This window comes from Tripterygium wilfordii, chromosome 9 (assembly GCF_013401445.1).
Source record: "Tripterygium wilfordii isolate XIE 37 chromosome 9, ASM1340144v1, whole genome shotgun sequence".
In the NCBI taxonomy this organism is placed as follows: domain Eukaryota; kingdom Viridiplantae; phylum Streptophyta; class Magnoliopsida; order Celastrales; family Celastraceae; genus Tripterygium; species Tripterygium wilfordii.
The window spans coordinates 12,987,980-13,015,201 of record NC_052240.1 but is presented as its reverse complement, the minus strand read 5'-3'; the positions used below and the strand labels follow the sequence as shown (position 1 = coordinate 13,015,201).

Genomic DNA, 27,222 nt, shown 5'->3' with positions numbered 1-27,222 from the left:
CACAAAACTTTTGAGCATCAACGATCTAAATGCCATTGATTTGGGGTAAGAACATAGAGTAGTATACAACTGGGGATCAAGAGCTGTAACCAAAATCAAAGTAGTTTGATTAAGTCAGTCGAGCGTCAGAGTAGTCAATTGAGTTAGTAGACCGTCGATTAGTTCAGTGGAGCACCGATTCGGTTAATGGAGTGTCAAAGCAATAGAGAAGAGAGGGAGAGGAATAAAGGAGATGTATAGGAGAAACAATAAAATTTTGGGATTTTGTGGAATTAGGGTAAGTGGGATGTCAACATGAAAATTTAACACCATGTGGGATGTCACATATAATTTTTTCGATACTAGAATCATTTGTGGGATGAACGAGATATCTTTCAATATTTGAGAGACGGAATTTGAAAAAAAAAAATTAAAAAAAAAAGTGAAACTTAATATATAATTGAGAGACTAAATATTATATTTTGCCTATAACTTATTAAGTTATTAACTTTTGTTGTTTTCTTATCAAAGGGATCCAATAGTGACGGAGGCGTAGCCAACTTAATTTGTTTAGGTGGCGACAAAGACATGGAGCGATTCCACGTCATCATGCACGTCACGTCCTCCATTATTTCCGCTCTAAATTACCAAATACCCACACCACGGGTGTTATTTATCGAATTGGACTGAAAAGGTATCCAGATTGGCAATAAAGACTAGTTATTACATAACTGGGCATCGTTCCAATATCCTCGCTCTCCGCATCTCCCATCACCAGTTCACCACCATCGCACTAGCAGATGGCTCGATTCACTTTGCTATCCGCGATCTTGATTCTGCTATGCAGCGCCGCCGCAGCCCACGGCGTATCAAGCTTCCTGGACTCCAATCCTATCAGGATGGTTTCCGACGGTCTCCGTGAGTTGGAGGCCTCCGTTTTGAAGATCGTCGGCAACACTCACCACGCAGTCCGATTCGCCCGATTCGCTCACAGGTGAATACTCGATCGCTAGTTTATTTATTGATTGTAAATTTATACGCAATAGTGGAGTAGTGATTGATTTTGATTGTTTTAGGTTCGGGAAGAAGTACGAGGGCGAGGACGAAATGAAGCTCCGTTTTGCGATTTTCTCGGAGAATCTTGATTTGATAAGATCCACTAACAGAAAGGGATTGTCTTACAAGCTCGCTGTTAACCGTAAACTTTTGATTCCTTCTTCGCTTTTAATGAGTTTTGTATTGTTTTCTTCTGTTCTGTCACGACTTGGAATCTTCACTCTTTGGAATCTGGAATTACATGTATAAATTATTGTTATATTTTTATATTTCTCGGTGAGGCTAACCTATCTGATTCAATAATCAATATCTAAACTAGTTAATTCAATAATCAATATCCAGTTTATTTGATTCAATGATCGAGAAATATCTTAGTCCTATGTTTTTCGTATAGAATTCACTGATTGGACATGGGAGGAGTTTCAAACGCACAGACTGGGAGCTGCTCAGAACTGCTCTGCCACTTTAAAGGGCAATCACGAGCTTACTGATGTTGTCCTTCCCGAAAAGGTAAGTGTTTTCTCATGTTAAATTCTTCATGACAATGGAACGTTGGACCAATTGTTTAGGTTTAGGAGACTTGACTGCACAACCTATCATGATAAATTTTCCGGTTTATAGCAGTCGGACATGCTCTTTAGTATGTATTCTCTATGGAATGGATGCAAACTTTTGTTGGCTGAGCCCTGTAATCTAGATTTGTGTTTACAGAAAGAAAGTTTGACATTATATTCCGTGGCTTTATGTGCAGAAAGACTGGAGGGAGGAAGGCATTGTCAGCCCAGTCAAAGACCAAGGCCACTGTGGATCTTGCTGGACATTTAGGTTGGCTTCAGTCTCAGATATATTATCCACGATATTGTTCCAAGGTGCTATGTCAATACAATTTCAAAATATTGACTTTTTCTTAATCAATTGCAGCACTACTGGAGCTCTTGAGGCAGCCTACAATCAGGCATTTGGAAAGGAAATCTCTCTTTCTGAGCAGCAGCTTGTGGACTGTGCACGAGCCTTCAATAATTTTGGCTGCAGTGGGGGATTACCATCCCAAGCTTTCGAATACATCAAATATAATGGTGGCCTTGAAACTGAGGCGGCATATCCTTACACCGGAAAGGATGGTATCTGCAAATTTTCATCTGATAATGTTGCGATCCAAGTCTTGAACTCAGTCAATATTACCCTGGTAAGGTTCTGTGCATAACTCTCACAGATATCCATCAACTTATTTTTGGGGGACTTATGTCCTTGATATGATAGAATCACTCACCTTACTGATACTGAGTTTGAGTGAGCAAGCTTAGTTGGCATGACTATATCTACACTATTAGATTGAAATACTAGTTGGAGAAACGCAGGGGATATCATTTGTTGAGGATCCTAATCTATTCTCCCTTGCAGCATGCTTAAGTTTGAGGTAGCCATTGTAGATTGTAACATACTTGTTTTATCCTCCATTATATTCGACATTGTTGATGCTAATCTAATTTGGCTGAGGATCACTCATAATATAGTAATTTTCTTTTTGATGAAATTTTTTTTACAGGGTTCTATGCATGAATTTGTAAACCGCTCTCTTGAATTATTAATATTGACTGAAGACTCTATGAAGAATATAGGTCAATTAAATTAATCTTTTACTGATTCGTGCAATCAAGCCCAACTTATTTGAAGTAAAGGTTTTGATGCTGGCAACGACAATGGACTGAAAACTCTGTCCCTGTAAAGATTTACAACTTAATGCTTTTTTATATTTTCGGTTTCTAACTTTATGGACAAATTTAGGGTGCTGAAGATGAATTGAAGCACGCTGTTGCTCTTGTTCGGCCAGTGAGTGTGGCATTCCAAGTAATAAGTGAGTTCCGGCATTACAAGGAAGGCGTTTTCACCAGTGACTCTTGTGGCACGACTCCTATGGTAAGTTTAACTAGTTCAAAAGGAAACTGCTTGTGAGATGGGAATACCCCGAAATTTTATGTTCTATTGCACTCTGATCCTTTGAAAGTTTTAAGAAATTAAATGTAAAAATTGACAGAAGCTGCATTCAGGTCTGGTATTTTAATTGTTATTAAGAGCCTTTCTTGGCTACTCTAGTAACTCTAAAGATCTACTTGTAATAGTCACACATATGAACAGGAAGAATATAAAGTAAATGTTATTGATGGAAACCGCTATCATACCAATATCATTTTTTTTTCTCAACTTCTGTTGTTGCACGTATTTTTCATGTCCAAATGCAGGGATGTAGAATTTTCTTGTTTGTATTTATGTAGGCATGCATACATAAACTTGAGTATTTGGTTTTGTTCCTTTGTACCCATCCCCATGATGGTATCTGGCATTTCTAACATTATGTGAGTTTGTACTGTAGGATGTGAACCATGCTGTTGTTGCTGTTGGATATGGAGTCGAAGACGGTGTGCCATATTGGCTCATCAAGAATTCGTGGGGAGCAGATTGGGGTGACAATGGCTACTTTAAGATGGAGTTGGGGAAAAACATGTGTGGTAAGTTTCCAACCATAATTGAATTGGATTAGTTCCTGATCCAGCATGTTTTGTCTTTAGCCAAACAGCTAAACTGGAATTCACTTGCGTCTATAGACAATAATGCAATACAACTATAGTACACATATATACATGCTTGATGTATAGATATATATATTTTGGACCAGCTCACTAGTCACTATGATATGATAACAAAATGCAAAACTGTGAGTCAAGAGTATGATGCTTAAATTGCTACTGATATTCATGTTCTTATTGCAGGTATTGCAACTTGTGCATCATACCCTATTGTTGCCTGATATGATCAAGGAGAAATGGCAGTATCTATTGGCGAGCTGTTATGACTTTTGATTTCCTTCTCATCTTGATTGCATCTAGAATGTAGTGGTGCATGTAGCAATTACTATGGCAGTGGCTCAATGTACAAAATAAGCTCTAGACCAAATGCCCTTGAAGTTATTTGTATTACCACAAAGACCTTGTGAATAATGTATGTTCATCTTTATGAATATTGTAATTTGTTGCATTATGCTTCTAGACTTTAAGAAATGGATCCAGAGTATTGTCTCTCGAGAAAAAAATTTCTTTTACCTTTTGCTTTTATGAAGAATGCAGCAAGAAAAGTATGCTGCTGCTTAACATTGGAGATTAAATGGGATTTATCTTCTTTTTTTGCGGTGAATATATTCATCGGACCCTCGTAGCGGTCCATAAATCACGCATACCAAATTACCAGGCAAGCATATGAAAAATTTGTGTAACCTCACGCCAACTTCACGCCTCTGGAGAGGATTATCATTGATAGTGGAGCATGACTAGTATGTTCCTTACTATTATGTCAACTCCGTCGAAAAAAAATAAAATAAAAAATAACAATAAAGAAGGAAATGAATTATTCTCATATTGGGCTAGTTCCTAAAAAAAAGGGATCTCAGTGAAGGATTATCGCCGTATCAACCTATGTAATGTGGTCTATAATCTATATATATAAAATCATAGTTAAAGTATTGTTTTACTGTTTCTTTTCGGGTTTGTCACTTTGTCCCGTTAAGAGCTGTCTCATTCCTGTAAAGTCGTGGCTTATTGGATTAAAGGCCCAAGTACGGTGGGCTTGGACTAATTTGGTCTGGGCCTAACAATTAATCCAGCTCTTCTCGCTCTGATATTTAGGAGTGTTAAACTGAAACACCGGCCCATTTTGTTTGTGTGCGAGCAGGGGAAGGCAGCACTCGGCAGAACTTTTGTTTATCATTTATGTTTTCTGAATTGAAACCGAAAGAGAAACAAAATAAAAGTGTCGAGTTGTGAAGCAGATCTCAGTGAGAGAGAATCGCACTTCGAATTCAAAACTTGCTTTCGAAACCCTAAGTAGGAACAAGAAGGAGAAGAAGATGTCGACTGAGAGACACGCTACCTCGCCTTCCGCTTCTCCCGAAGACAATTCCATGTAAGTTTTTTCCCCATCCAATCTGTTATGTTTGCTCTCTCTTCACAGTTGAGGCACTTCTCTCCATTCTATGAGTAGCGAAGGAAAGGAAGAAGATATCTCCAATTATCATTGGCTTTCTCGTATCTTCTCCAATCAATAACTTCAATGACTTGTTGCGATCATATAGATTTCGATGATTATGTTGTATTGTTTTAGTTATTTTACTCAAGATCCTGTTGCTAATGGTAATGCAAGGTTTATTGATATACTGCATGAAGCTCCTTTATTCGGCCACAGGAAGTCCAGGAGCCTTTTCGGGAGCATTTTCTACTTCTTGATACTGGCAAGCATAAATTCTTACTTAATTATGCTGTACTACTGCTTTCTTGGCGTGGACTTGCCGAATTTTTTTATGGGGAGAGAATGAGTGCTGAACTCTGATTGTTCTTCTAATTTTTAGGCGTCCTATGCTGTTTTGGCTGCAGCAGCTCCATGGATATTTAGTCCGATACAGGGGTTGATTCCCATATTGCTTTGCAGTTGCGATGTTCTTCTTTTGATAGTAACAGGTCATTTTTCTTACCTTGAAAATTTTCTATTTATCTCTCTTTCTGGTTGAAATTTCAATCTACTATGTCTTAAATATTTCATAATTTCAGTGTACCTACTAAGAAATTCAATAATAAAGTATGTTAGAGAATAATTGTACATGATGAGATGGTTTTGTATCATTTTTTTGTCATTTTCATTTTCCTATGTTACAATTTTCCATGAGGGATGCATGCCTCACATTCTTTAGAGTAGCCTGACCTTCATCTGTGGACCTTACAGAGAAAGATCTTCCACCGGCTTTGTGATTTCAGACTAATTCTATCACTATTTTATCTACATCATTCAGGCTTGTTCACGACTATAGCTTAAGTGTTTTCGACTTTTCGTATGACTAGTATTATGTTTATCACTTTTGAAAAGGATGAATAATGCCTTTTATTCATAAATTTTGAGTAAGAGGCTTTGAATAAAACTGGAATACAGATTCATAGAATTTTCTTGGGAGAACAGGGGTAGAGGTGAAAGCACATTATATTTCATGTTCGTGCATGCGCATGCTTGCATATGAGAGACATATAGTATCTAAAATAACGAGTTCTACCGCTCTTTCTATGGGTGGTCAAAATTTGACCTTTCTGGCTACATTACATATTTGAAATTCCTCTCTCGATGTCTTTCCTAGAACATCGGATAATTCTGGAAATTGTATACTGTTACTCTTGGAAGTCAATTCCCCTTATCAAGATCACACTTTATCGTTTCAGGCATCTTTCAACAATATTTGGTTTACCAAGTCCAGAAAATAAGGTTGCAGGTAATCTTGATTGAACAATACATTATGGGTGTTTTCCCTAACTTTCCTGCTTCTTCCCCCCACCCCCACAACACCACCACCACACAAAGCATATTATGGGAAAATTCTATTTGTTTTTGGTTTTAGGGAGTTCTTTCAAAGTCTCCAAACAGTTTGTCTTTTATATGTAGACCCTTCGCTCTTAACATTTACTTAGCACTCATATAAGTTTCTTTTATAGAATATCTTCGGAATGAATTATCACACATGTGGAGATAAGCAAAATATTGAACTTATAGATAAGAAATGGGAATGGATTTTTGGCTTTTTCTAGTGTGCTTTTGGGACCTCGAATCATGTGTTGCAAAAGTGACACATTAACTATTATGGTTTTTCAGGGCTATTATAGTTTCAGCCAGAAATTGAAGCACATTGTTCGCCTACCTTTTGCCATTACTGCTTATGGTAGGTACATACAATATGGATACATGCAAACATGGCAATGTCAACTTCTATTGTGACAAAGTCCTTGCTATATTCAGTCAAGTCAAATTATACTCATTTTAATACAGGGGTCCAAAAATAGTTGTTTGATTTCAGTCAGAAGTGCATTTTAGGGCTTCTATTCTACATGAACTCTATCTTTTATTGTGGTTTTTCATCTCTACTGCTTAAGCATTCGATTTCTCATGTCCAGCCCATTTAGAATGCAATACAAATCAAAATTTTTTTGGGAATATTGCATCATCACGGGGATTGAGATTCCCTTAAATTACTGGGATATAATAAAAGCTCTAGATCAGTGGATTGTTTTATTTTTTTTAATATGATTCTCCTACTTCTACTTGGTTATAACATAACACGCAAGTGCTACCTATAGGTCCTATATTCCCTTACTTCTATGTATTCTGTTCATAATATTTGTAATCTGCAACTTGAACTTCTTGTCTTAGATAATCATCTTAGTTGCCGCCATCATCATCATCGTGATATTGAATAATTTAGATTGTTGCTTAGGAACTGCTGCTATGCTGCTTGTCATGGCTTGGAGGCCCCACATCGGTATTCTTTCTATCTCTGCATTACTGAGGTATGCATATTATCTGCCTAGAATGCTGAGAATATAATAATTTTGGATGTCTGCAAATGTTAAAGTTCAAAACATTTTCATGAAAAATATAAAGGACTGTGATGGCAGTAATTGTTATTAACAGTGTATCAAATTAAAATGTAAGATTCTTTCTTAATTCACCTCCTTTTAGTTCCATGACTGGATGTCAATTGCTGCTTGGCCTAAAACTATAGTTTAACAATTTCTTGGTTTCCCATTAAATCAACAGGATTATCATGTTGATTGAAGCAATATGTGCTGGATCCTTTATGAGTGCATACATAGGTAAGTTTTAGATGCATATGGGCATTTGAGGTGGTTGAATGGTGCATGCTAATGTTTGATTTGTGGTTGCTTGTTGGGATCTCTCTCTACCCCCCCCCCCCCCCCCCCCCCGCGTGTCTTCGTACAGTTTTGTGTGTTCTGAGAGAACTGTATATCAATCACATGGCAACAGATTGGTGGGATTTTGTTCAAAATCTAATGTAGCTTCTTTAATGATACATTTTGAAGACCTTGCTTATACGATTAAAATTTCCACAATTGGGATCTTCAAGACTTCAACCCTTGGCAGACTTTTTTTTTGGTTTTTTTTTAACTGAAAAATTGGCCACAAATTCAAAATTAAAAGCTACTTGGTGAATTCAAATCTTTTCCAATATAGGTGAGACTTATCTTTTCTGCAGTTCCATTGCCATGTAGGGGATTCTCGTTTTGCCTGATAAATGCTAATGAAGCTGTGTTATCAAATTTCTCTCTGTAATTTTGTGGGTTTCATGAAGTACAAAATTTATATGGGCCAATTGAAGCTTCTTGGTGTATATTTTGAATACCAATAGTTTTTGCGTACTATTTTATGGGTCATGTTGAATCCTTAAGGCAACTTTGTGTCCATTAGGCAAACGTTAGTTATTGTAATATTTTTGCCTTCAGGATATGTGCACCAGTACAATTCACTGGATTCTCAACCTGATGTTTTGAAGTCATTGTATTCTCCACTCCAACCATCAAGTTCTCTCGAAGGTTTAAGGTAATCATACATTCTCTGAAACATGACTACACTTTATAGACAGGCTGGAATCAGATGTAAGATAAATATAATAATATGCATATGTATATATAACCCCTGAGAATCCCTTGGCAAACTTCATTGCGTTTTGCCTTTGTCTCACCAGAATGTTCACAGTGATGTACAAATTATTTGATTATGTACTAGCTGAAATTTGTTATCTATATTGGGCATTCTTGCCCACAACAGGTACAATGATGGCGGTCGGCTCTCTGACCAGCAAATGGCTTTGTTGCAATATCAGCGTGAGAATCTTCACTTTTTGAGTGAGGAGGTACTTGTTCATTGTTTTTGTGGGTTCTTCGAACTTTGCATGATTATATTATCCATCATTGTTTTCCTTAAAAAAAATCATTTATTTGCGTTTGACTTTGTTAAACTGAATCGAAATATATTCATGCAGATTCTTCAATTGCAAGAGTGTTTAAGCAAGTATGAGAGATCTGGTGATGGTAGCACACCTCAGGTGGTTATGACTGGCTGAATTTCATCTTCTTTTTTATTCAAATATCTAAATATCACAAAATACATTATTGTTAGTACACTTTTTTAGCTCACAAAAGTCATCTTCTTTTATATTCAAATATCTAAATATCACAAAATACATTATTGTTAGTACCATTTTTTTAGCTCACAAAAATCATCTTTTATATTCAAATATCTAAATATCACAAAGTACATTATTGTTAGCACCCTTTTTTAGCTCACAAAAATCAAGTTACCTGAGATATTTGTTAAGCTAAATTTCTGGAGATGAATTTTCCTGCAGCGAAGTCAGGGCTTCTGTTTTCATTGGTTCCACTAATTTATAGGGAGTAGTCTTGCTGTGATCAGGGATTTGTAGTTGGTGTGAATCAACCTCCCAGGCCTGGTCGGGAGGGGCCCACACATGCGATTGTGAGTCCCTTTCCCTCTTGATCAGACAGTAGCAGGGTTCAGTTCACATCGGGTCTGGTTGCAATGAAACTCTTCCATCATCCCATACTTATATTGTTCTAGTTTTAGATTATCAAGACTGCTGTGAGTACCTAAAATTATTGGGAAGGAGACAGTTGTGAAGACAGGAATTTAAGTTTCTATCATTGTGCTCAGGCTATGTAACATATGGATGTATGGAAAATAACCATGTGAGAATTACCAGCTGCTGAGGGGGTTGGGGTGGAGGTAGGGACGATGTGTGAAATGTGAATTCAAGGGATGTGATATGTGAATTGTTTGATTACCTACTACAGAAGTGGAATGTTTATGATAACATGGTCAAAATAATGGTTTATCATTGGCTGATTTTCCAGGTTGATCTTGCCCATCTCTTAGCAGCTCGTGATCAGGAATTGCGCACATTATCTGCTGAGGTAAGACCCAGTGATAATGTTATTCTGTGCGTAAAGTGACACTTCCTTGAAATAAAGAGATCATGCAGTCATTTTGTGATGCTACCTCTACTACATTAGAAACATGTCTTACAAAAACACAATACTGTTAGTATTGATTTTGTTGCTGTTATCTGTATCCATAGGGTACGTGTTTGAGCACGGCAATTGCCTACTTTATCTGCTTAGTGGCCATTAATTTTGGTTTATTGGCAGTTCCATTTGCTGTACGGTCACTCTTCAATATGTTAGCATGAAAAATGATCTCATAGTATTAATATCTTTCTAAATCCAATAGGACCTTTTTGGTGGATAAATCGGGCTGATTCAGCCACTCTTATTCAAATATGCAATCCTGATTTTCACTCTAGATAAACTTGAGGTTGCAACTTGCAAGCTTCTTGTTCTGAACAAAGGAATATGCATCTCATCCATGCTGTGAATGTGATTGTAAGTTTATGGTAACCTTGAGGATAATCTAAAAGAGGATGACGCTCACTGAGAGAGTTCAATTACATTGCAGATGAATCAACTGCAGTCTGAGCTAAGGCTTGCACGGTCTTTGATTGCTGAGAGGGATTCTGAAGTCCAGCGTGTTCGCAATACAAACAATCAGGTATGTTCGATCATCTTAAGCTCTTTGGATTGACATTTTTTTTTCCGAAGGGGGGGTGATTGGTTGACACATTTTCTATATGATTATAAAGAACCCTCCCTATATTTTGGTAGTATTAATTATTTTAAATCCGACTGGTCCATCTCATTCGACTGTGCAACCCTGTTCGACCTTTTGCTATTATTACTTTACCAAGGGTGAAATAATAGATTGATTCAGATGTGGTAAAAACCCTCCATTTCTCTTTGAAACACACATGTTAGTAGACTGAACTCTTTTCTCATCAATTTGTTAAAAAGCTTTTGAATCCCAACTTCTCTGTTGTGTGAAAATCCAAGTTCTTTCGGACTAGCATATATAAATACATGGGGCCAACATTTGACTGTAGAAATTGCTACAACACTCATCACCGTGCTTTATACAATGATTTATTCTGGCTGGTCTTTGTGATATGACATTCTTCTCTTAATTTTTCTTTTGAAACCATGTAAGTATGTGGAAGAGAATGAAAGGCTGAGAGCTATTTTAGCTGAATGGAGCACTCGAGCAGCAAAGGTATTCCTATAATCTTTCGTTTTGCATTTTAAATAACTACTCCGGGTTCCATTCCTTGAATGAAGGGTTTGTTCGTAGCTTAACCACATAAAATTTATTGAAGCTTGAACGGGCATTGGAAGTAGAGCGGATGTCAAATCTTGATTTGCAAAAGAAGATTTCAGCATTGAAAAATCAATCGCAGGTATCACCCGACCAAAGTTGACAGCGAGGTGCGTAGTTTCCATGATCATAAAATATTTTAGCATTTTTCACACCCCAGTTTCTACTCTTAATTTCCCACTGTGGAAAGTATTAGAACATGGAGTGAAGAGTTGGTATGTACGTATCAGTTTGAGGTATAAGGCTTTTTCAGAGGGTATAAAATTCACTGCAATTGCAGCAAGATCATCCAGTTCTTTCATTGTCTCGTACATATATGCATCTATCATTTTCCATGGCACGTTTCTACAGCCTAAGATTGTTTCTTCATTCCGTATTAATGTATGGAGTAGCCTAAGATTGTAAAACACACCACTTCTTACAAAGAGAGAGGTGATTTTTTTGTTTGAACTAAACTCACAATTAAGAAACACAAAAGGTCGACACTTGATATACACATTTGTGACATCCGCAACTTTAAAAGCATTTTCCACAGCTTCCTCCAGCATTCTTGCAGTCCTTCTACTACCACTTTCTCGCCGTTGCGTCTCTTTCGGCTTCCAATCCTTCATACTCACTCATCCAACTAGAGTGCACAGCACAGCTCAATCGCTAACACCACTAAGGCACTAATTGCACGAGGAACATTGCCATCAAAACCCTACATTCCGGCCTCACCAAAAGTCTTGCTTCCCAGGGGTCATGTGACGACTTAATCATCGTAAAGCTCTCCCGTAAACAAAGCTAGTAATAAGTATGCCATAGAGAAATAAAGCTATTAAGTATTCCAGAAAGTTGAACTAGCATAGATGCAATAAGAAGCGAAACATGATTTTAAAGCAAAAGTGGGTTAACTGGGAGTGGAAGCTAGTAAAGGAGGAGAGAATGGTAATGCAAGAGACCCGGAGGAATACCAAACCCAGTGAAGTGGGTGGGAACCTGAGAAGAATTATGGGTGCTAGGGATAGACTGAAGTTTTTTTGCTTTGAAGAGGGTTATGTTTTGAATTTATATGGGCTTTGTGAAATTAGGCCGTCGGGGTTAGAGCGACTAGGATGAACACAGGCTCGAGGCTAATGGGCTTTTTATGGAAGGAGTTCAGATAAGTGGGCCTAGTGTCTGAAAAGGCCGGAAGATGAAGCCTAAATATTTTTCTTCCAAGCGAAGGAAAATATTCAAGCACTATTAATATGGATTATTTTTCTAAGAAAAATATTTGTTAAAATAAAAGCATAGATATGGATAATTAGACAAGGGGGCCCAGACGTCAAAGGCACAATAAGCGCCGCGTCTTCTCTCAACAAGATTTGACAGATAAACCATCTACCGCCGCGGATCTAACCTTCCAAACCGTCATCGATCTCTCCCTCCCTTTCAACAATCAAGATCGTGCCCCGATCGGTTTCTGAAATTTATAGATGGCCTGAATTCTTCTCCTGGTGTGCTTTCACTAACGATTCCGTTTGTTCGCCCGTGAATATCCAGTTCCTCGAACCATGGTCAGCGGTTAACTGAGAGGCTGATAAAGGAGTCGATTCATACAATTCGGCTCGACAGTCGGCTCTACTCTGCTTATGAGTCATGGTGAACTCTAGCGGAGACCCCGACTCTATGCTTGTGGTGGGCCCACCATTGACTGACATGCAGTTACGCCGACTCTGCCACTTGTGATTAGATATTTAGATATTTAGATATATATCCAGTTATGTGAACGTTTTCTCCGGATATTCTCTCTCAAATAATTTCCTGTTACATTTTCTCGAGAGCCAAACATGACCAGTTCTACAGTTTCTCTTGTTCTCTTCGACAAGTAAACCTGTTTTCTTCCCCTTTCCCGTGTGGGTTGAGTAAAATCTTGAGGAGTTGGACCTCCCAATGACGACAATTTCGGTTCAAAGATATGGATTCTTGAATTTCCCCAACAATTCGTTGGGAAATAATCGCAAGTTTCACAGAATCGCTGCTTCGTGGACAATGTGAGTAGCCATTTTTTTTTCTAATTGAAGCTCCAGATGTTTCGTTTTCATTTAAGTTTCAGAATCTTTTATGATCTTTTCGTTAATAGGACACTGGATTCTAAATCTTTCTATTCGAGGAATAAGAAGGAGGAACTCTCAATACAGATCCCAACACCATCATTTCCTCAAACTGAAACATCAATACCACATGGTTTACGGTTTGATCGCCTTCAGCCATCTGATGAGGAGTTGAATCTGCCAAACAAACTTGAATTCGGACGTTTTGTTTCCCGACAGGCAGTGCTTGATGAAGAAATGTGGGTAAGTGAATTGTTCTCTTCTTATACGAAAATTTATGGTTGTAAATGAAGTTCTTGTCCACGAATAATTTGTGGTGGTGGTTGTATTTTTTTATTTTGTGATAGACAGCAGCATGGCTGCGGGCAGAATGTCATTACGAGCATACGGGAGGAAGGTGCGTAATGTGTATCATGAAACTTTGCTATATGTATTGCCATGTAGTACAGTCTTAAATTCTATATTGGGCAAAATACACACACATATAGTGTGATAAGAAAAAGGGAAAAATCAATCATTTGGCATAAAGAAGATCTGAGACTAGCTTCTACAAATTAGTTAGGTTACTTGACGATGTGTCCTAGGTGGTTATCTGCAAATGCAAGTATAAGCCCTGGTCCTATGATGCTTCATAAATGTTATTGTCTGTGTAAAAATGTTGGATAACACTGATTCTAGGTATCCTTCATTAACACAGATATGTTGCTAACTACAAAAGGAAATTTGCAGATCAGGTAGAGTGGAAAACATTCTCTATTAATTGCTACCTATTATGCTTAGATCTTGTACTGATTGATCTTCCCGTTTAGGAATACCATGCTATCAAGAGGAGAAGTGCAAGTAAGCTCGGACAGAAATGTACATGCTTTGTTACGGTATGATGCTGTAACGTATCTTTCTTTTATTTAATTTTGCCGCATTGAATCCTCTCTGACCTTAAGTTTATCCAGTTAAAGGTTGCCTCAGATTTTCTTGTGTTTGTGAAATAGATCATCATTTAGTTGTTGGGTATTTCTGTGTGTATGTTTTATGCTTCAATAACAGATGATATGATTTCAAAATGATTAGGTGAGAAAAGAAGTGAAGAATGTAAAATGCACTGTAATCAAGAGTGTGGTTGCAACTGTTGATTTGAGCATCCGATTCTTACTGCATGGAGAGACCTTTCCTGGGGTATAATGCGGTGCTAAAGTACAGTAATCCATCAATACATGCCTGATGCAATGGCAGTAATAACTTATGGGTGTATTTAATTGTTATTGCAGGAAAGGGGGAAGGCCTCTGTCTTCTGCTGCATAAAGAGAGAAGGGCAGAGATATGGCTATATTGCAAATTTATGTGTTGCCAAATGGGCACGTCGCAGGGGAATTGCAGTCAACATGTTGCATTTTGCTATAGAATCGGCCAAATTCAATGGTAAGATTTACAAAGATCTTCGCAGAGAAATGTCTAAACCCGTGCAGACATTGTGGAAATGATATCGTTTCTGTTAAACTTGAATGGCAGGCGTTGAACAGGTGTATGTTCATGTGCACAGAAAGAATAAAGCTGCACTGGAACTTTATGAAAGAATGGGGTTTGAGGTAAGTTTCCAAACTATGCTTTCATTTTATGGCTTTCTGTTGGAAGGCATGAAGAGCTGATGCAGTTTGTACATTCTTTATCAGATAGTTGAGATGGCAACCTCGCAATTGTTGGAAGATCAGACTTACTTGCTTTGTCTAAGGTGGTGAGAATTTATTGAAAAAACATGACCTGTAACTATTCTTTGTGTGGCAAAAGTGGGTTTGTACACAAAAATATGTTGAATACTCTGTTGGCAGGCTATGTACGGCAAACTGCGAGACTGGAGGCCTAGAAATTACTTTGTTCTTTCTTATATTTGTGTGATGGTAGGAAAATTGTATAGAGAGACAGGTAAATCTTCCACAGTGTTGCCAGAGAGAACTGACTACTGAGATTTCCAAAAATATATTTTGCTCAAGAAATTACAGTTTACATTCCTCGTACAATCTGCACTTGGGCTTCTCCACGATCTTGATGCGGCCCACCGAACATCCTCCTATTGCTAAACTTTATTGACACCTCTAAATTTATTAAAAACATCTCAATTTTGATTGATCACCTCTTGTAAATATCAGTTGACGAGGGTGTATTTAGTAAATTTAGGGTTGACTAAAGTTTATCGTCTACCATTGAACTTAAAGTCTCTACAAAGCCCATCATATTTTCTGGGCCCTAGGCCGAAAGGCCCATCCCTGGAAGGCTGGAATTGATCCTAGGCCCATCAAAAAGCTGCCTCAATTCTGGCGGGAGCAGAAGTGCGGCAGAACAGTCCCTTTCTCTACTGAATTGCAATCTGCAATCCCTCCACGGCAACCTTATTTTTCTGACGACGACTAGGTCTTACGACCTCAGACGCAGTTACTAAATATATGATCACAATGGGTCTGCACTATCTGATCGCTTTCGAAATCAAAGAAACATTTCCACAGGATTGTTATTTATTATCAACGGACTCGGTTCAGCTGAAATTTCAGAATTTTCTCTTTGTTTTTTAAGTAATTAGATTTAGCAGGTGCGATGAAGAGAATAAAGATGGAATCCAACTGCCTATGCAAATCTGCAATATCCATTAGCCATTGTTTACTTTCTCAGCACGATTTAGGTCACATGGCTGCCGCCGCACAAGCCTTCTTGCAGATGGTGTTTGGTCACTTTTCTTCACAAATCATAGTGATGCTCGGGAAAGTATTACTGAGTCTCTACCTCATTCAGGTTCTTCTTCAACCTAGTTATTCTCTAGGAAGCACGGACACTTGCATTGATAGCCAATGCAAGTGTCCGACACTTGCTTTTGCACGACACCTGTCCGACACGTGTCGATCACGTGTCACTGTGTCATGCAATTACCTTTTCATTTAATATTTAAAAATTATTTTCGGACACGCCGTGCAGGAGTGTCCGACACTTTAAAACAAAAATATTCAACTTTAAATGGTAAACTTTAAAGTTGACAATTCTTAATCCTATTAAAAATAGACAATGACACTCCTAACCCTTTTAAATGGTCAATTTTTGATGATCGAATGATGGAGAATATCAAAGAAAATCCAATTGAAGATTTAGATGCATGAAATTAATAATTATTTTTGGATCCTCTGATTATTATGATGTTATAGTATTTTGATTTAATGATTTATATTTGGATATTTATATGAATTAAATTTAAAAATATATTTATTAAACATTTATTTGTCGTGTCCTTAACGTGTCGTATCCTTAGAATTTTGAGAATTGCCGTGTCGGCGTATCCGTGCAGTGTCGTGTCCGACACTCGTGTCCGTGTCCATGTCCGTGCTTCACAGGTTATTCTAGTTTTACATTATCTTTTTTTATTCTGTCGACAATTGAAATCTCATCTTTGCTGTCCCCGACCCCCTCTGCACCGGTGTTGTTTACCTCACAATTGAATTTCAAGTGCATAAGTTCGGGAAAAATCTAACCAATTGTTCGGGTGGAAGATGCTACCTTCCTTTTAAGGCCAAGTATATTAAATAACTTGAGCTGAGCAATGTAAAATTTTGTAAAGAAATGTTAAATAAAGACAATGTTTTGTGGGGTTAAGATGCTTCATTGCTGCAGAAGATGCTACCTTCCTTCTAAGGTTAAGTATAATAAATAACTTGAGCTAGGCAATGTAAGAGTTTGTAAAGAAATGTACATACTAGACAATGTTTTGTGGGGTTGAAATGCTTTGTTGCAGCAGAAGATGCTGCCTTCCCTTTTAGGTTAAGTATAACAAATAACATGAACTGGGCAATATAAAATTTTGTAAAGAAATGTTACATACAAGACAATTTTTTTGTGGGGTTGAGATGCTTCATTGCAACAGAAAGAGGTAAGAGTATTTGATTACTGCTGAATAATATGGAATATCAAGTTGCAGAGAAAGGAAGCACTAGTCACGTAATGCACAAAAAAATCTTACTGGGAACGATAAAGGGTCTAATTCACTCTGGTACTGATCATCATTATCAGTTCTCTAAGTCTAATTTCTTGCGAGATTGATGCCCTAACAAATGAAGGTCTCAGGAGAACATGTAAAGGATGGGATCATTTTATTTAGCTGCACTAAAACTCTTTACCTTTTATTTTATGAAGCACATGGAGGTCAATAAACAATGTCTTGTTTGTAACATTTCTTCTCCTCCATAATATTTTATACTATACAGTAAAAGTTATTGATTATGCTTTATGTTATAAGGAAGCTTGTATCTTCCACCCAAATAGGCTTTAAAAGGGTTTGAAATCTGTCACACCATTGAGACATTATATAGCAAGCTATTCTTTTCGAGTTTTTTCAATTGAAATTCAATGGCAAGTACCTCAACTGAGTCTAAGTGTGAAGATTGTGTAAAACCAGCCCCATTAGATGTTGATCCCCCAGTGCAAGCAAAAAGTGAACTTCCTGATCATAACTCTGAAGCACACACAGTTGATGCAGGAAAAGGCTCTACTGCCACATCTGCAGCAGCATCCACAGGAGAAACAGGCAATGCAACAGAGCCTGTTTGGCAGTCGCCCTGTGATGAGAACCCTAGTAACAGATTATGTAAGTGGAAAAATTATATATTACATAACCATTTATAATTCAATGCCCATAGTAGTTCTCTATCTATAGGCACACATGCTTATTCTAATTCCACATGTGCAGAAAGTTAACTTGAGAAAGCAATTCATGCAACATACTGTGCTGGTGTTTATATATGTGTATATACATACGTATATATTTGTGTAACATTAATCCTGAAACTCTGTTTTTTATTCTGTTTAAAGCACTTGACGTGAACTTCAATTATTACCAACCCTTGCACCTCGCTGCACTTAAAGGCGACTGGGAATACGCTAAAAAGTTTTTTGAGCGCGATCCCATGGCATTGATGGCAAAGATTTCAGTATTGTCCATGACCGCCCTGCATGTTGCTGTTTCTAAGGGACAAGCGGAATTTGCTGAGAAGTTGGTGGAACTCATGCCTTCTGAGGCGTTGGCAATGCATGACTGTGGGTGCTACACTCCTCTCCACTATGCTGCCATGAGTGGAAACCTCAGGATTGCTAAGGCATTGGTGAGAAAAAACGCAGCTTTACCACAAATTACAGACGCCGTAGGCTATAATCCTCTCTTGACGGCTACTTTTGTTGCCACTGAACATAAAGAGTTGGTGTGGTTTCTTGCCAAGGTAACCACAGACGCACCTCCTAGCTGTCCCTTCACAGGTCGATGGTCTGGTCGGCTCATTTGCTACTTAACTCATGCAGGATTTCATGGTAAAGTGGCAATACAAAGTACATATAGAGTTGGATGACTGACTACCTTTTCTATGAAATCTCATTTAGTTTAAACAATTATCCAACAGATATATCCTTGTTTCTCCTCCAGCGCTTCCCTGACTTGGCTACTGCAAAAGAACAAGATGGTTTTACTTTACTCCAAGTGCTGGCATTGGAGCCTTCAAACTTCCCAAGTGGAAGTAGGCTCAGTTTCTGGGAGAGATGGATATACCAAAGTAGGGCTTTGAGCCTTTCCTAAATTCACATTTTCTGCTGCTCTTGCAACCTCTTTCTTGTTTTCCGATGAATTTACCTTTTTTTCCTTTTGCATTTTTTGCTGAAGTTATTCCTATTGAATTCATCGCTAAATTACAAGATCCAGTGAAAAGAGATATCGAACATCCCCTTCAAGACTCCAGGAATTATGCAGAAATGCCAACCTCTATGCAATCCGGGACATATATGACTCGAGGTCTACTTTTTCATTAGCTCTTAGGTTATTTCTTGTAATGTGGATGACTATGATTGATATGTTTAGAGAATACACTCACTGATTTCACTGTTTGTTTCTCATTTTCTTTATGTGTCAAACTGTCAAAGTTCTCCGGCGGTTGAAGATGCTTTTTTGGGAAGTCATTGCGAATTTTGGTATGCCTTCTATATATATATATATTCTTCTCCAGTAAAGTCGTTCTTGTTTTAGCTCAAATAAGTACCTTTGCTTTTAAACCATTGAATATTACCAATGACTGAGATTAAATTTGCCTAAACAATCCTATACCCCTAGACCCCTAAACTTTTTTGTTGGCAAGTCCCTAAAACCTAAACTTTTTTTTGATAAGTCCCTACACTCCCTAAACCCAAAACCCCATACCTAAACCCTAAAATAAGTACCTTTGCTTTTAGCTGAAATCAGGATGTCCTTACTGGAGAATTCCTATAGATGTGTGTGTGTAACTGTGTATAGTTGCCAATGCTCAACTAGTGATCACCTTAATTGTTATATCCCGAGGCTTTGATTTGAGCTACTTGTTAATTTTTTTTATCCATGTAATGGTTCATCTAATCAGTTCTTATTTGCAGCTCCTGGAATTAAGCGAATTCAAAATGCAAAATTGAGGCACAAATATGCTCTTGAATTGGTACATTTTGTTTGCAAACAAGTTTCAAAGATGGGTAATCTAGAGAGGGTTCAATATTTCTCTTCTCATGGCATCCTGGCTGTTGCGACAATTTGTGGAGTAGTTGAAATCGTTACTGTTTGTCTTCAGTATTTTCCAGAAATCTTGTGGCTTCCTATCGACAACAAAACTATATTACAGCATGCTATTGCACACCGACAAGAAAAGATTTTCAATCTCTTGTTCGAGAGGAATGCCATCAATAAGCAGCAAGCTTATTCTTCCGAGTCAAAGGAAAATATCTTGATTTTGGCAGCCAAGTTACCACCTCATCCTCAACTCTCAAGTGTTTCAGGTCCAGCTCTACAAATGCAGAGAGAGATGCAGTGGTTTAAGGTGATGTACTTCATTGTTTACCCGTAAATTCCATAATATAATAGAACCTAACTGTGGTAAATACATTCTTTGTAGACGGTGGAAAGCTTTATTCACCCTGCTTTTAAGGAATTGAGATTAGAAGGAAAAACTGCTTGGCATACGTTCCAAGACCAGCACCAAAAATTGCTCAAAGAGGGACAACGATGGATGAAGGATACTTCCAACTCTTGCATGGTTGTTTCTACTCTCATTGCTACGGTAGTGTTTGCTGCAGCGTTTACTGTACCCGGAGGCAATATCCAAGACAAAGGCATTCCGATTTTCTTAAAGCGAAACTCTTTTAAGGTGTTTGCTGTTTCGGATGCATTAGCTTTGTTTTCCTCTGCCACTTCCATTCTGATGTTCTTATCCATCCTCACTTCACGATACGCGGAGGAGGATTTTCTGGAGGCACTACCCAAGAGATTGATAATAGGTCTTGCTTCTCTCTTTATTGCCATAGCTGCAATGATGGTTGCCTTTGGTGCGACACTCTCCCTTGTGTTGGGTGAGAGATGGGAATGGGTTCATATTCCAACTATATTGCTGGCTACATTTCCAGTTGCATTATTTGCAATGCTGCAACTTCCTTTGTTCTTCCGAATGGTAAAATCAACGTATGGACCCAGCATTTTTCGCCCTCAAAACATCTGGTAACAAAAGTTTGTACAATGAGAAAGGTTTACGAATTGTCTTCTTTAGTGTTCAATACAGGAAATTTTCCATGAAACTTTTTATGATGTATAAATTTACAGCAAGTGATTTCACTATAAAAGTGAACTTCCATTAATAAGCGATTACACATTATTTATATGAAAAGTGCTGTTTGTATTCGTATGAATTTCATTTGAATGTCATGAGTAATGGCCTGCTATGGCCTTCTTTTTTCAGGTTTTTTTGTCTTTATGATGAGCATCGCATGTGTTTGATTAATATGCCTTCTCTACATCCTGGCACCCACAGTCTAAACTTTTGAGGATCTGTTTGGCTTGTTTTATATATATATATATATATATATATATATTCCTTTCATTTTTCAAAAGACATCTTTTTTTCGTTTTCTATTTTCAACCTATTTTCACCTGATTTATTGTTTCTCGTGTTTTCTAAAATGAGAAACCAAACTTTTTTTTTTGGGTGGGTTGTTTTGAAATAAAAACAGAAACTGCTTGGAAAACAATTATATCAAATGGGGAGGTGGAGGTCTACTGTAAATTTTTTTACAGCGGATCTCGTTGTAATTACATTACACAATATTATGATTTTTTTATAAATTTTTAAAAAATATGACTGTATTTTAATCGGAATTACGAGTTTTAACAATATATTTTTTGTTTCAAACAAAAATTAAATTGAATATAAAAATGAAATAAAAATTTTGGACCCTTGAATATATCCCGAAACATTCAATGTCTCTTTTTGACATGAATTTGATTTTTGTTTGAAAAAAAAAATATACTGTTGAACTCATAATTTCGATCAAAACACAATCATGATTTTTTTAAAATTTATAAAAATTTATTAAGCACTAAAAATGAATTTACAGTGGGATCCACTGTAAAAAATTTAGGGCAGACCCCCGGCATATTTTCAAACAAACTATTTAAGACATTTTCACAAAAAAATGGGCCTGTCAGCTAAAGGCCCAGTTATCATTCAATAAGGCATTTTCACAAACTATTCAAGTCCTTCTGACCTAAGCCCAAATCCTTAATATAGCTTGCGCAAGCCCAACCAAAAAGTCCAGAACTCCATCCCATTTTAAATTGCTCCAACGAACTTGAACTTTCAACTTCGCTTTCCTTCTCTCAAGAGTCAAGATGGTTACTTATGTGCATTTTCAGCTCTCCGGACCCCCGTAGTGTTTGATTTCTACGCACTACGCTAGCAACTGAAACCTACTTTCTTTTAAGAATCATGAAGCCATAGCACTTGTGGTGCCTGCAGTCATGGCAGCATTGTGGGCTGAATCATCTTTGATTTTCACAGAAGGATTTATGTTACCAGGCCGCCGCCGCGGGCCTTCCGGCAGTGGCGGCTGCTGCTGCTGGAAATGTAGTTGGAGAGCCTCCTCCTACATCCTATATCTGTTCTTAGCAAGTATTGCTGGCTAGCTCATCTACCACATTCAGGTTCTGCTTGCTGCTAGGGATTCTAATTTATTTTTACGTTGTCTTTTATTCAGTTGAGATGGTTGAAATTGGATTCAAGCGAAAAAGAAAACTCACAAAGAATTAAACCTATTAGGATTACCATGTCTCAACTCTCTGACAAAATCTCAAAACATTTCTAATGCTGAAGTTACTACCTTCACTTTGATGTAAAGTGTGAAGTTAGATTGAGCTTGTTAGCGTAGATATTCTAAAGTAAAATCACAGACAATGTTTTGTATGGCTGGCGATGCTTCACTGGAGGAAGAAAAAAGGGAGAGTTAGAGTAAAGCAAAATAAAATGATTTACTTCCCACTTTCTCTCAAGAATTTTGCTCTTTTTGAGTCCATAATGGAATATCAAGTAATAAAGAGCAAGTTAGTACTGTAAGGGATCATTTTTTTTAACTGAGTAATAGTAGACCTTTTATACTGTGAAGCATCCAAACTCCAGAAAACATTGTCTTCTTTGTACATTTCTTCTCCTTTGGAATATTTTGACACTGCCCATCCCAAGTTATTCATTATGCTTTACACATAAGGGAAGTTAGCATCTTCCATCTATATAAGCATTAAAAGGGGTTCAAATCGGTCACACACTTGCGAGATCATACTACTAGCTTGTCCTCTTTTAGAGTTATTTCACTTGCAATTCAATGGCAACCACCTCAACCGAAAGCAAAGACCATGTAAAACCAGCCCCGTTGGATCTTGATCCCTTGGTGCATGCAGAAAGTGACAATGTGCCAGATGAGCAACAAAAAATTTTAAACCATACTTCTGAAGCACATGCAGAGGGGGCAGAAAAAGGCTCTGCAACTACATTTACAGCAACTGCAGTAACAGCCAATGCAACAGAGCCCGTGTGGCAGCCGCCCTGTTATGTGGATCCTGCTAACAGATTATGTAAGTTAAAAAGTTACATATTAGCCATTTTCAATCCCCAACGGATTTCTCTATCTATTGGCGTACCTGCTTATTATTTCCTCATGTGCAGAAATTTAACTTCAGAATTCAAAGCATAGTGTGGTGGTTTTCATTAGGCATGTATATTTGACTAACAAAGGAGTAACCACTTTTTTCTTTTCTGTTTGAAGCGATGGGAATGAACTCCAATTATTATCGACCCTTGTTCCTTGCTTCTCTTAAAGGAGACTGGGATAGTGCTAGACGGTTTTTTGAGCGTGATCCAGATGCAGTGACTGCAAAGATTTCAGTATTGTCAATGACAGCCTTGCATGTTGCTGTTAGTAATGAGCAAGCAGAATTCGTTGAGAAGCTGGTGGAACTCATGCCTTCTGAGGCCTTGGCAATACATGACTGCGGGTGCTACACTCCCCTCCACTATGCTGCCATGAGTGGAAACATCAGGATTGCCAAGGCATTGGTGAGAAAAACCCAGCTTTACCACAAATTACTGACATGAAAGGCCATACGCCTCTCCAGACTGCTACTGTTCTTGCTACCGAACACAAAGAGTTGATTTGGTTTCTTGCTAAGGTAACCACAGACGCACCTCCTAGCCGTTCCTTCACAGGTCAATGGGCTGGTCAGCTCATTTGCTTCTTAACTCACGCAGGATTTCATGGTAATCTGGGAAAGCACATTCTTCTTGGATAACTTACTTGCATTTCTGTGTCTTCTCATTTTGTTTAAGCAACTATTTGACAGATATATCCCTATACCTCCTGTGGCACTACCCTCACTTGACGACCGCCAAAGATTCAGACAATTATACTTTACTCCAGGTGCTGGCATTGGGGCCTTCCAACTTCCTAAGTGGAAGTAGGTTCAGCTTCTGGGAGAGATGGATATACCAAAGTTGGTCTTTCCTAAATTCACATTTTCTGCTCTAGCAACCTCTTTCTTGTCTTCAAATGAATTTACCCTCTCTTTTTTTTTCCTTTTCTTTTCCCATTTTCTGCTTAAGTTGTCCCTGTCGAATTTGTCTCTACATCACAACATCATGTGAAAGGAGATGTTGAAAATCTCCCTCAAGAATCTGGACATTATGCAGAAATGCCATCCTCAATGCAACCAAGTACATACATGACGCAAGGTTTGTTCTAGTTCATTGAGATTTTAGAATATTGTTAAGTAATATCTGTAGCTGTGATAAATCTGACTAAGGATTGTAAGTACTTAAATAATTGTTTTGACTCTCCTTGTTGCAGTGCTCCAGTGGTTTACAATGCCATTTTGGGTTGCCATTGAGAAATTGGGTATGCCACATTCTAAAAATTATTTATACATAGAGATGTAAATTTTCAATTCATCACACTAATTGCTTTATTCTAAGACTGACTTTGTTTTGACTTTTGAGCTACTATTTATCTTTTGTTTATGGAATGATGTGATCTAATTAGTTCTTATTTGCAGCTCCCGGAATTAAGAGAATTCGAAATAAAAAATTGAGGCACAAATATGCCCTGCAATTGGTAAATTTCGTTTGTAAACATGTTTCAAACATGGGTAATCAAGAGTTATTCCAGTATTTTTCTGGACATGCCATCTTGGTTGGTGCGACGATTTGCGGAGTAGTTGAAATTGTCACGGTGTGTCTTCAATATTTCCCTGAATTGTTGTGGATTCCAATCGACAACAAAACTTTAATGCAGTATGCCATTGAGCATCGACAAGAAAAAATTTTCAACCTTATGTACGAGAGGAATGCCATCAATAAGCAACTAGCTTATACGTCAGAGTCGAAGACCAATATTTTGATTATGGCAGCCAAGCTACCACCTTATCCGCAACTCTCCAGTGTTTCAGGTCCTGCTCTACAGATGCAAAGAGAGATGCAGTGGTTTAAGGTGATGCACCCCATTTTTTAACTATAAATTCCATAATTTAAAACCTAAATATGGACGATACATTCTTTGTAGGCTGTGGAAAGCTTTATTCACCCTGCTCTTAAAGAATTGAGATTTGATGGAAAAACTGCTTGGCATATATTCCAAGATGAGCACAAAAAAATGCTCGAGGATGGACAGAAGTGGATGAAGGAAACTTCCAACTCTTGCATGCTTGTTGCCACTCTTATTGCTACGGTAGTGTTTGCTGCAGCTTTTACTGTACCTGGAGGCAACATTAACGACAAAGGCATTCCGGTTTTCTTGAACCAAAATTCATTTAAGGTGTTTGCTGTTTGGGATGCACTAGCTCTGTTTTCCTCCGTCACTGCCATTTTGATGTTTTTATCCATCCTCACTTCACGATGTGCTGAGGAAGATTTTCTGACGGCACTGTTGGAAAATGATGGTCAATTATATTTTGACCATTATTAAATGAAAGCTCAATAATAATTATTGAATGAAATGTATGGGCAATTGATCCTTGTTATAAGGACAATAAACTGGAGTAATTAGTGTGACCAAATCATTTATTGGTTGAATGTAAAAAGACTCCAAAGTGACCATGATGAGCATGGTGGACACAGTGCAATAAGTGTGTGTATGGGAATCCCACATTGGAAAAATACCATGTGGATGTGTTGTTTATAAGTCCTAGTGTTGTAGTAAAACTTTGGGCCCAAGGGCACCCAAGCTTTTGTAGGAGTGAGAGGCTCCACATTATGAACTTGGACTAAAACACACGCGCCCGCCCGCGGGCGTGGCGAGGCGGGCGGGCGCGTGTCAGGCCCTTCGCAGACTTAGCCCAATAATTTTTTGCACTTTGTTATAAGCCCATAAGAGAGGCCCAAATGCATTGAGTATGGACTGTTCAAGCCCAGCCCATGACTGACATCTTACCTGGTCAACCAAAGCAGTTGCAACAGCCCGAAAATCAGTGATTTCTCACTGATTTTTCTGGGTTCTTGTTGCTAAGCCTCCTATAAACAGCCCAAGATATGGTTGCAACCTTGCTTGGTCAAGTTACCAGCCCGAAAATCAGTGATTTCTCACTGATTTTTCTGGGTTCTTGTTGCTAAGCCTCCTATATAAGGAGAGCCTTGGCAGCAGCTTCATAAGAGAGAAAAATATTCATGTTCTGTCATTCTGCTACTCTTCTGAGTCTCGATTTCTTTTTCGTCAATCTGTTTGAGAGTGCAATTCTAAATTGGTTCGTCTAAGTCCATTAGTATTGAAGTGCTGCTTACTAGTGGTTTGCGGAGCGTTGTATCTTGGGAAGAGTCTGTCCGGAGAGCTTGGCACCAGTGGCTGGACATTTCTCTTTAAGGAGATTCGTGAAAGGCGTACCTCGCTCCCACTATTCCTATCAACTGTTTACGGGTTTTGGTATTTTAATTTTAACATCAATTATTGAGTTCATATATGCTGATGTTACTGTTTTAGTTCTGTTTCATGCAATATAAATGTTAATTGGTTTATTGCATGTTATAATCCAACAATCTTAAAGAGAAATGGTTGTTCTGTTGAAACTATCATTGTATTCATTTGATAAAAATTTCATTCTTGTGTTTAATTAGTGATCTGTACGTGCATATTGTTACCTGCACCTTGAGTGAACTGCTACAAATCTTGTTGACCTGTACGTGCATATTGATTGCATGCTCATTACTTGAACGTGCATATCTGCCTGTTATATCAATTGATAATTAAAATTTTGCCGTGTATGTCTTATGCATGAAAATATATGTGATACCCGTTTGAAACTAATTTTTGTTTTGCTTTAATAATTACGTGAGATATTGAATAGTTATTTGTTTATATATTCAAATATTTTGGTAATCTTTTTTGGTGATTAACAATAAAGTAGCAATGTCTAGAAAGTTCTGTCTAGGAAAGGGGTTATTTAATTGAGCGCCGTATTATACGGAAGGCCCCCTCTTACCTGGGAACGATCTGGTTGCTACAATTGTTAGTTCCTAACAAAGAAAGCCGACAAAAGTTGTGTATTTTTAAAACAAAAATTCTGTGCTTAATTGACCTGAATATTGTTGAGATTTATATCATTAAATTATTTGATATTTTTGTGTTACTAATTCTACACTTTGAATTGTGTAGAAAAATAATGGCTGAAAAT

At 37.8% G+C, this 27,222-nt stretch overlaps 4 protein-coding genes across 7 annotated transcripts; all 4 read left to right on the top strand.

Annotated features, from left to right (window-relative positions):
• The first annotated feature begins 705 nt into the window (after window positions 1-705).
• On the top strand, window positions 706-4,123 carry LOC120005633 (thiol protease aleurain-like). The gene is made up of 8 exons (XM_038855394.1): window positions 706-973; window positions 1,056-1,177; window positions 1,430-1,545; window positions 1,787-1,860; window positions 1,957-2,221; window positions 2,821-2,952; window positions 3,407-3,542; window positions 3,804-4,123. The coding sequence occupies exons 1-8, from the start codon at window positions 780-782 to the stop codon at window positions 3,839-3,841; spliced, it is 1,077 nt and encodes a 358-aa protein (XP_038711322.1). The 5' UTR covers window positions 706-779; the 3' UTR covers window positions 3,842-4,123.
• Window positions 4,124-4,750: 627 nt separating this feature from the next.
• LOC120005184 (protein FIP1-like) lies at window positions 4,751-11,489 on the top strand. 3 transcript variants are annotated; one of them, XM_038854682.1, is made up of 14 exons: window positions 4,751-4,989; window positions 5,227-5,314; window positions 5,432-5,540; window positions 6,288-6,337; window positions 6,715-6,781; window positions 7,322-7,406; window positions 7,657-7,712; window positions 8,361-8,457; window positions 8,686-8,770; window positions 8,900-8,962; window positions 9,789-9,848; window positions 10,390-10,482; window positions 10,975-11,037; window positions 11,141-11,489. In XM_038854682.1, the coding sequence occupies exons 1-14, from the start codon at window positions 4,934-4,936 to the stop codon at window positions 11,240-11,242; spliced, it is 1,074 nt and encodes a 357-aa protein (XP_038710610.1). In that variant the 5' UTR covers window positions 4,751-4,933; the 3' UTR covers window positions 11,243-11,489. The 3 variants fall into 3 exon arrangements, with proteins under 3 accessions (XP_038710610.1, XP_038710612.1, XP_038710611.1); XM_038854683.1 differs by having other exon boundaries at window positions 4,752-4,989; window positions 7,334-7,406; XM_038854684.1 differs by lacking the exons at window positions 6,288-6,337; window positions 6,715-6,781 and having other exon boundaries at window positions 7,334-7,406.
• A 294-nt stretch (window positions 11,490-11,783) lies between these two features.
• LOC120005185 lies at window positions 11,784-15,212 on the top strand. 2 transcript variants are annotated; one of them, XM_038854685.1, is made up of 9 exons: window positions 11,784-13,154; window positions 13,244-13,457; window positions 13,562-13,611; window positions 13,912-13,948; window positions 14,024-14,089; window positions 14,283-14,387; window positions 14,480-14,630; window positions 14,721-14,797; window positions 14,882-15,212. In XM_038854685.1, exons 1-9 carry the CDS (start codon window positions 13,054-13,056, stop codon window positions 14,945-14,947), a joined length of 867 nt encoding a protein of 288 aa, XP_038710613.1. In that variant the 5' UTR covers window positions 11,784-13,053; the 3' UTR covers window positions 14,948-15,212. The 2 variants fall into 2 exon arrangements, with proteins under 2 accessions (XP_038710613.1, XP_038710614.1); XM_038854686.1 differs by lacking the exon at window positions 14,283-14,387.
• A 149-nt stretch (window positions 15,213-15,361) lies between these two features.
• On the top strand, window positions 15,362-25,523 carry LOC120006054. Its single transcript, XM_038855929.1, has 18 exons — window positions 15,362-15,992; window positions 17,713-17,829; window positions 18,212-18,545; window positions 18,635-18,784; window positions 18,892-19,020; window positions 19,149-19,196; window positions 19,632-20,065; window positions 20,141-20,740; window positions 20,842-20,844; window positions 22,076-22,141; window positions 22,872-23,142; window positions 23,334-23,545; window positions 23,608-23,824; window positions 23,908-24,057; window positions 24,167-24,295; window positions 24,411-24,458; window positions 24,616-25,049; window positions 25,122-25,523. The coding sequence occupies exons 1-18, from the start codon at window positions 15,798-15,800 to the stop codon at window positions 25,521-25,523; spliced, it is 3,939 nt and encodes a 1,312-aa protein (XP_038711857.1). The 5' UTR covers window positions 15,362-15,797.
• Window positions 25,524-27,222: the final 1,699 nt, after the last annotated feature.

Excerpts from the sequence above, each read along its gene's own strand:
- LOC120005633 (XM_038855394.1), top strand. The coding sequence starts at position 780 with ATGGCTCGATTCACTTTGCTATCCGCGATCTTGATTCTGCTATGCAGC. Across the intron at positions 1,178-1,429 it reads TTACAAGCTCGCTGTTAACC|AATTCACTGATTGGACATGG; the intron begins GTAAACTTTTGA and ends TTTTTCGTATAG. Across the intron at positions 3,543-3,803 it reads GTTGGGGAAAAACATGTGTG|GTATTGCAACTTGTGCATCA; the intron begins GTAAGTTTCCAA and ends TTCTTATTGCAG.
- LOC120005184 (XM_038854682.1), top strand. The coding sequence starts at position 4,934 with ATGTCGACTGAGAGACACGCTACCTCGCCTTCCGCTTCTCCCGAAGAC. Across the intron at positions 10,483-10,974 it reads TTCGCAATACAAACAATCAG|TATGTGGAAGAGAATGAAAG; the intron begins GTATGTTCGATC and ends AAACCATGTAAG. Across the intron at positions 11,038-11,140 it reads GGAGCACTCGAGCAGCAAAG|CTTGAACGGGCATTGGAAGT; the intron begins GTATTCCTATAA and ends AATTTATTGAAG.
- LOC120005185 (XM_038854685.1), top strand. The coding sequence starts at position 13,054 with ATGACGACAATTTCGGTTCAAAGATATGGATTCTTGAATTTCCCCAAC. Across the intron at positions 13,458-13,561 it reads TGCTTGATGAAGAAATGTGG|ACAGCAGCATGGCTGCGGGC; the intron begins GTAAGTGAATTG and ends ATTTTGTGATAG. Across the intron at positions 14,090-14,282 it reads AATGTACATGCTTTGTTACG|GTGAGAAAAGAAGTGAAGAA; the intron begins GTATGATGCTGT and ends CAAAATGATTAG.
- LOC120006054 (XM_038855929.1), top strand. The coding sequence starts at position 15,798 with ATGAAGAGAATAAAGATGGAATCCAACTGCCTATGCAAATCTGCAATA. Across the intron at positions 18,785-18,891 it reads GGAGAGATGGATATACCAAA|TTATTCCTATTGAATTCATC; the intron begins GTAGGGCTTTGA and ends TTTTTGCTGAAG. Across the intron at positions 24,296-24,410 it reads AAGTACATACATGACGCAAG|TGCTCCAGTGGTTTACAATG; the intron begins GTTTGTTCTAGT and ends TCCTTGTTGCAG.